General features: G+C 42.7%; 1 protein-coding gene across 4 annotated transcripts in view; it reads left to right on the top strand.

The window, feature by feature from the left end:
- Alpk1 (alpha kinase 1) overlaps window positions 1–8,463 on the top strand; it is a 105,360-nt gene that overhangs the window by 82,199 nt on the left and 14,698 nt on the right. For 3 of the 4 annotated variants that reach the window (XM_021158235.2, XM_029475299.1, XM_029475301.1), the window contains 5 exons: window positions 3,004–3,063; window positions 4,280–4,366; window positions 5,282–5,358; window positions 6,158–6,253; window positions 7,527–7,631. In XM_021158235.2, the coding sequence (XP_021013894.1) occupies window positions 3,004–3,063; window positions 4,280–4,366; window positions 5,282–5,358; window positions 6,158–6,253; window positions 7,527–7,631 (425 nt within the window). The remainder of the gene's footprint in view (window positions 1–3,003; window positions 3,064–4,279; window positions 4,367–5,281; window positions 5,359–6,157; window positions 6,254–7,526; window positions 7,632–8,463) is intronic. The other variant, XM_029475300.1, reaches the window with a different exon arrangement.

The raw sequence follows: 8,463 nt of genomic DNA, 5'->3' as shown, positions 1-8,463 counted from the left end.
ACATCATGTGCTTGCTGTGCCCCCAGGGACCAGCTGACATCATGTGCTTGCTGTGCCCCCAGGGACCAGCTGACATCATGTGCTTGCTGTGCCCCAGGGACCAGCTGACAACATGTGCCTATTGTACCCCCAGGGACCAGCTGACATCATGTGCCTACTGTACCCCTTACTGTGTAACTGGTAACAACCTGGAAAGGAAGATGCACACTCCCTAGGTGCTCCAACCCTGACCTCATTTCCTGTGTTCCTGCAACAGCTCCAACTGCAGGAGGGAATGACACAGCTGAGCATTAAACATAAAGAACATCCTGAGAATTAAGAAGGGAGATGCAAATGTGAAGGAGAAGTCTGAAAGCTAAAAGAGCATTAAAAAAAAAAAAAAACCACATACACACAAGAATGAGAGGATTTACAGAAGGATCAAGTAGATCTAGAAGCAAGACAAATCTAGACCCAGTGTGGCAAAATAACACAAAAACCAACAACAAGAAAATCTTAAAGAAATCAGAAAGAAAAGACAAATCATTAACATGGAAAACATAACTAGACATGACTAAAAGCATTACATCAGAAATAGCCCATAGTGGCCTAGAGGGATGGCTTAATAGTTAAAACTACATGCTGCTCTTGCAGAGAACTTGGGTTCAGTTCCCAGCACCCATGTTAGGTGGCTCACAACAACCTATAACTCTAGCTCCGGGGTATCTGATGCCCCCTTCTGGCTTTTGTGAGCACCTGCCCTCACATGCATATACCCTACCCACTCCCATCCCCTCCCCAAACATACACATACATTCAACATAATTAGAAATAAATCTTTCACAGGTATGGTGATATATACGCCTTTCATCTCAATACTCAGGAGGCAGAGACAAACAGATCTCTGAGTTTGAAGCCAGCCTGGTATATATGCAGAGATCCAGGCCAGCCAGGGCTACTTAGTAAAATCCTGACTCAAAACAACAGCAACACAAATCAAAACAAACAAACAAAAATATAAAAAATAGTCTAGAGAAGAAGGAGGAGGAGGGAGAGGGAGGGAAGAGGGAGGGAGGAAGGAGGAGGAGAAGGAAGATGAAGACGAAGATGAAGGAAGGAAGGAAGAAGGAAGAAAGAAGAAGGAGAAGAAGAAGAAGAAGAAGAAGAAGAAGAAGAAGAAGAAGAAGAAGAAGAAGAAGAAGAAGAAGAAGAAGAAGAAGAAGAAGAAGAAGAAGAGGAGGAGGAAGAAATACTTCAGAAAGCACTGGAATTAACACAAATCTAAGACAAAATAACTTGAACCTAGAATTTTATAACCAGCAAAACTATCATGTAAAAGTGTGGGCAAAGCAGACATTTTAGAAGATGATTTTCCTAAGGAGAAAACCAAACACAGAAAGATGGACCTCTTACTGTGCCAACTAGGTAAGATGCACAGTGTCTATTAAACCATGTGTCACTGCTAAAACAGATCACAAGGCCAGATTATGGTCAGGAAGAGAAGAAGTGAGCTCTGTGGTCCACTGGTTAGTGGGGGGACAGGGGTGTGAATGGAAAATAATGCTGCGGTCTTTAGAAACACAACTGACACAACCAATCTGTGTGATCAGGTAAAGCTGGAGGAGACGATGACATTTGGAGGGCTTTTTTGTTTTTTTTCTTTTTAATCTATGTGTATGAGTGCAGGTGCCCATGGAGGCCAGAATTGGATATCACATGCCCGTGGAGCTGGAGTTACAGAAGACTATAAGCCACCCAAAGGTCTGGGACCTGAAATCTGTGAGAGCAACAAGTGCTTTTAACCCAGTGGTTCTCAGCCTGTGGGTCACCTAAGACCATAAGAAAATACAGATATTGACATTACACAACATTCATAACTAGTAAAATCAGTTATGGAGCATCAGTGAAAATGATTTTATGGTTGGGGTCACCACAACATGAAGGACTGTAATTATTATTACTATATAAAAACAATTTTATTGGAGGCTGAAGATTTCATCTTCATTGACATTTTATGTAGAAAGCCATAAATGGCACACCTATTTGCATGGCATCTGATGTATGCAATTCCTGGCCTGATTTTAGAGTTGGCAATGGGGGCAGAGTCACACTACATAGATTTAAGTGATAAGGAACTTATTAAAGTCACAGCATTGAGAAAGTTGAAAACTACTGTTTTAACTGCTAGATAAATCATGGCCTCAGCCCTATGACAGTCACATTCTAAGGAAGATTAAAAGAAAGAGAAGGGTGAAGGGCAAGTCTTTCCAAATAGTTGTGAGTCTGGTGACCTAGATGTGAAAGCTGGGCTTAAAGAGCCACAGGGTAGCAACGGTGACAGAGCAAGATGAGAGGGAGAAGAGAGAACTCAAGCGTGAGCACAAAGTTGGAGGTGAGTCCAGGCTGGGCGGGGCTTCAGGTTAGGTGGGGACGGGGTGGTAAATGAACAAGCGGCTGAGATTCCTGCTTATGAAAAACAGGAACCAAAACAAACAAAACAATTTGAAAACAGAAAGAAGGAGGAAGGAAGGAAGGAAGGAAGGAAGGAAGGAAGGAAGGAAGGAAGGAAGGAAGGAAGGAAGGAAGGAAGCTCCAAACCTGAAGGATTAGGGATGGATAATTGTGTGCAAATTATGCTGTTCTTGGGTAGCTGTAATCTTTTGTCATACAGCTTTCACAGAGAGAGGACATGCCACCTTTGACCAGGGTTTGCCTCTGCCATTCAGCATTTCTGTATCTATTGTGTGTGTGTGTGTGTGTGTGTGTGTGTGTGAGAGAGAGAGAGAGAGAGAGAGAGATTACCTCTTCAGAAACTTATAACTTCCCAGTTTGCCAATCCTAGAAACATATCTTTCTTTCTCAGTTTTATATATGATGTAGTTGTTGACTGAAATGTTAAATCTGAGTGTTTCCATAAAGAGGGCAGGGTCCCTGAAAACAGCGCATCAATCCTAGAGCAGAGGCTATAATTAACTATGCAGATGGTTGAAACCAACACTGTGCTGTGTGCTTGCTTGCTCTCAGGGAAACTGTTGAAGGCAGAATACATCCTGAGCAGCCTGATAAGCAACAACGGAGCAACCGGTAAGTGTCGGGAATCCTAAGTCGGCACGTTTTCCAAAAAGACTTTGAATGCAGCTGTATGTGAGCTTTGAGTTCAATGGGCTCAGATACATTGGCTCTTGGTTCTTGAAATTTGTGGAGAGCTCCAAGAGGAAGATAGGCTGGGGTGTGGATACATCCTCTCATTTGTGGCCCCCGGCACCAAGCCAGTGTTCGCATATTCTGTCTTCTACACTATACACACACCAGACAAAGCCATGTTCACACACACATACCCTACACAATTCCCCCACACAATAAGCACACACCCCACATACATACATATATACATACATACATACATACACACACATTCCCTTCACAGTTCCCCCACACATACACACATTCACACACTACACAACAACACACATCTACATATACACACCCTATACGCACACACAGGAACTAGGACAAGAACTGTGCAGTGTGGCAGAACACTTAAGAGCCCGATTCTGTTTCTCACCATTGGCACTTGCCATCCGTTTGCCGCCCACTGGGCCAGCTGACAAATTAGAATAAAATGAATAATGGAGTACATAATGCAGTATATTATATGTGCTAATACAAAGTTGAAAACCTAACCTACTTGCCCACAGACCACAGCCCAACTTCTCAGAACTTTACCCACCTCACCCAATGACCACCATAAAAAAATCATAGCCACTCACTGCTCCCGTTACTCAGCCAATGACCAGCCTGAGTGTCAGCTTGGCTCTCCCTGTCAAGTCACTACATGGGTAATGAATTTTTTCCTAAGATTTTTTTTTTGTCTGTGTGGAGTCATCACCTTCACTATAGAACTGACCCTGCAGTCTTCCAGACAGACACAAATGGTGGGGTCACTTTGGGCAGGGTAACCTGGAGTTAGGAACCTGGAGAGCCTTCGAGACAAATAGCACTGAATCTGGGACCTGAGAAAGACAAGGAACTCTTTAAGACTCCAGAGAAAAAGATCCCAGGTGGGGATGAGGAGAGTACAGTGCTTGAAGCGGGAGACACAGATGAAGGCCTTAGGGATGGAGAACTGTTCATAAGACAGTGGCAGACCACATGGAAGCCATCTCCTGTGGAGTCATGAGGAATAGAGCTGTCTCTCAAATCTAAGTCAAGTGTGTTAACGAAGACGTCTATGAAAATCGGTATGCCTTACCTGGCTGTTTCCTTACTGACTACAGGCTATGCATTCCTTTCATTGCAGGTACCTGGCTGTATAGGAATGAGAGTGACAAAGTCCTGGTACAGTCGGTCTGCATACAGATCAGAGGGCAGATTCTGCAGAAGCTAGGTACTGACTGACGTCAATCGTCAGCCCCCTCGGAGCTCACAGCAGAGGCTGGCTACAAGAATTTACTAAGGAGTTTTCTTATTGTATCTGGTTAAAGCTGTGACACCCCCCTTCCCATAGTAGTCCTCTTGAGAAGAAAATGACATTAGGATACCTGGAGCTGAACTGAGTGTGTCTATGCACACTTGTGTAGCCTGCTGTGTAGACTGAGGAAAGAAAAGAGCTTGAGGCTGGAGGTTGGGGCTCGCCTGGGCAGCATAGCAAGAACTCATGTCTTTAAAAATAAATCCTATAATTGTTAAGGTTAATAGGAGAAAATATATTTCTGTTTTGTTAATGAAATTTACAGTTGTGAATTGTCGCTAGTCACTGACTTTCATTACTCATCCATCCCTTGGGATACTGACAAATTTTGAGCAGTTTTCAAACCCTAATTAGACTAAAAGGTAAACCAAAGCATTTGGATTTTTTAATATAAGATAGCAAATATTATTCTTACAGTGGAAATGACTGTAAATTGGGCTTCTGTATATGTGTGTGGTTGTGTGTGTGTGCCTTGTGGCAGGCTCCTGCCCTGCCTAAGTTCCTGTCCTGACTTCCTTCAGTGATGGACTGTGATGTGGAACTATAGCCAAGTTGCTTTGTTTATGATGTTTCATCAGAGCAATGGTAACTCTAATTAAGACAAATACCGAAACGTATGATAGTTCTTAGTTTCTTGGTGACAGTTGGCTTTGTCGGTCGAATCTAACCTGAGTCTTCCTAACAGGGTCCCATGACTCTTCCTAATATATTTCCTTTCTAATTTCTTCCTACTTATTTACTTCTTATAAATGTAAACAATTATGATTTACTTATCTGTCCACTGAGGCACAGATACTAACAGTCCATCCCTATTCTCCCCTTGTGTTTTAGGCATGTGGTATGAAGCGGCAGAATTGATATGGGCCTCCGTCATAGGATATCTGACACTCCCTCAGCCAGATAAGAAGGTTTCGTGTCTACATGCAGTGTCGACTCTCCTCGCTTGTCTTTGGATAGTTGTCTTTTTACAGCACAGTTAGCTCCATCCTTTATCAATTCTGTCTGCACTGTCTAATTTATTCTACACAAGCACAAGACCAGGAACATTTAGGAACCTCTTTCTGTGTTGTGGTTAGACTCTATCTATGATGGGCTTGTGTAATAATCTCTAACCATCCAATTATAAATTTAGGTCTCTGGCCCACTGTGTGTATCCTGTCACATTATAGAGCCTTCACTTGATTCTGTGACAAATTGTGACACAATACTATGTGTAAAACCCTTTTCCAAGAGTCAATCGAGGAGAAACTCCCCTTAATTGTTGATGTAGCAGCATCTTTAGGAAACTAAGAATCAACCTTTGCTTTGATGTTGGTAGTTTCATTCTCTATAATTTTGGCACTGTCCCCTCGTTAATTGAACCCTCCATTTCCCAGAGATCTGTCATTGATGTGAGGCCTATCCTTCTTTACAACACAGACAGAGAATACTATGAAATCTCTTCCTGTACCAATTGTTCAGGCCTGTTATTTAGATAAATTAACACCGATAACCCAGTAGAGCCCAACTTCCAAGTAGCCATGTTTCGATTCATCCTCAAGTCTTAGGCTATGATGTTCTCTCAGTCCTGGTGATGTTAGTTCAAAAGTATCTCCAACGTCATAGTCACAGAATAATAACAAGCAGATAGTTCTGGTGGTATGGAGTCCTTGGCTGTAGGACATGAAATGAGAGAATTCCAGTCTGATTTGTTTCTTTTCCTGACAGGGCATTTCCACATCACTGGGCATACTGGCAGACATCTTTGTTTCCATGAGCAAAACCGACTATGAAAAGTTTAAGAAGAGCCCAAAGGTTAACTTGGTAATTGTCGTTTGTCCAAAGCACAGTTCTGAGTGGCATGCCTGCACACCTGTCAGGGCTGTTCTTGGTGCTGGTTATCTTCTCTCTCCCAGCAGAGTGGGTGTTGGGAGCTGAGTCCCTCCTAGATTAATGGGAGCAGCTCTAGTAGGTTCTATTTATCTTGGTTATCCCAGCCTCTCTCGATGAATCAGATATACAAAAGGGCACCAACAATCTTCAAGCAAAAGAATAATAGAATATCCTCGGAGTTTCCCGTGTATTTCCTTTCAACATGAACAGAATTCAGTGTCTAAACTTGGTTTTAATTAATAAGTTAGTAAAGTAATAAGTTAATAAGTAATAAGTTAAAAACATAAAATATTATGGTGATGATCAAGGGACATGACTCAGTTGGCAGAGTGTTTTCCACATAAGTGTGAAGACCTGAGTTTGGTCCCCAACACCCACATAAACGCTAGGCATGATAGCATGTCCTTGAAATTCCAACCCTGGAGACATAGAGGAACCTTGGAGTTGCTTGTCAGCCATTGTAGCTAATCTGTGAGCTCCAGGTCCCAGTGAAAGACTTGTCTCAAAAAAAAAAAAAAGTGGACATGTCCTGAGGAGGTCACCCACCCACACGTGCACTGTAAACATGTGAACACGCTAAAAAATGGGGTTTGTTGTGCAAATCATACAATTGAGGACTTGCTCCATATTCTTAGCCTAATATTACTGCTCTTTTTATAACTGTACTGATCATTTCTTCAACCCAGTAGAAAATAAGCTCCTTGCAAGCTTACAGTCACTTTATCTTCAGGGCTAGAACTGTGTCTGACCCATTATGGTGCCTAGTATATGCTCCCAGAATGAATGGATGGATCCTCATTGGTGTGAAACCATAAGAAGCCCTTTGTCAAGGGCGACACAGAGATTATCGATCAGTCTGCATGCGAAGTGTACAGGTTCCATGGAAAAGGAACTGTCTCTGTCTCCCAGGGGGGCTCATCTGGTTTACATTGCCTAACTGTTGTACATGCTGCACTCTCAGGGCTGGGTATGCAGGATGGGGATGTGGGATGGAAACGGTTGCTAGGGGAAAGGACGCCCAATGTTCTTGGGTCTTCCAACCCTCTTAGGTTTTCTCAGCACCATCCTGGTAGGTTCCTGAGGGTTCATGAGGAAAATAAGGAGTCCTTCAGAATCTTGAAAGAAAAGCAATGGGATGTCACAGGCTTTACTTGCTCGTGGAGAAACAGTGACTGCTGCTTCACTTTCCCCGCTTTCCCCACAGGCCCTGCTCAAGGAGTTTGACCACCATTTGTTGTCAGCCGCAGAAGCCTGCAAGCTGGCAGCTGCCTTCAGTGCCTACACACCCCTGTTTGTGCTCACGGCTGTGGTAAATACAGGTTGTCCCATACAGCCAGCGGGAGGGAAAAGTCTATCCTTGAAGTAGGTGCTGGCTCTTCATTGGCAATTATGACAAGACTCCACACCTGGGGTTGGGGGTTACTATTAGTTAGAATGACCATATCCTGACTAAGTTATTTCAGTCCAAATGTATAAAGCTGACTATTCCAGGACAAGGGTCCCAAAGGCTGGCAGCAGATCAGAATCACCTACAGAGCTTTTCCAAGACACACAGATCCTAGGATCTACTCTATGCCCATTATATGCATATCTCTTGGATTAATATTACAAAAATCTTGCATTTTGAAATATAGTTAACTTTGGGATTGACAAGCGGGCTCAGCAGTTAAGAGCAAGTACTGCCCCTGCAGAGAACCCAAGTCAGGTTCCTAGCACCCATATCAGGTGGCTTGCAGCAGCCTGTAACTCCAGCTCCAGGGGATTCACCATCCTCTTCTGGACTCCATGGGCATAAACATGTAAACAGACACACATACACACAAACGGTTAATTAATTAAAGAATATATATGGTCTACTCTATATCTGCAATTCTACACCCTTGCGTTTCATCAACTTGGGATCAAAGTTTTTTGCATCTGTACAAAACACATACAGACTCTTTGTTTTTACCATTCCTAGACAGTGAAGTAGTGACACTGAGTTACAGAAGTGATCTACAGATGCTGTGTGCGCATGGCTTATATGCATACTGTTTTACGCAAGGGACTTGAGCATCTACAGATTTTTTTTTTTTTTTTTTTTTTTTTTTTTTTTTTTTTTTCCTTTTTTTTTTTTTTTTTTTTTTTTTTTTTTTTTTTTT

This window comes from Mus caroli, chromosome 3, assembly GCF_900094665.2.
Source record: "Mus caroli chromosome 3, CAROLI_EIJ_v1.1, whole genome shotgun sequence".
NCBI classification, from domain to species: domain Eukaryota; kingdom Metazoa; phylum Chordata; class Mammalia; order Rodentia; family Muridae; genus Mus; species Mus caroli.
The sequence above is the reverse complement of the archived record's forward strand: the minus strand, read 5'-3'. Positions and strand labels throughout refer to the sequence as shown.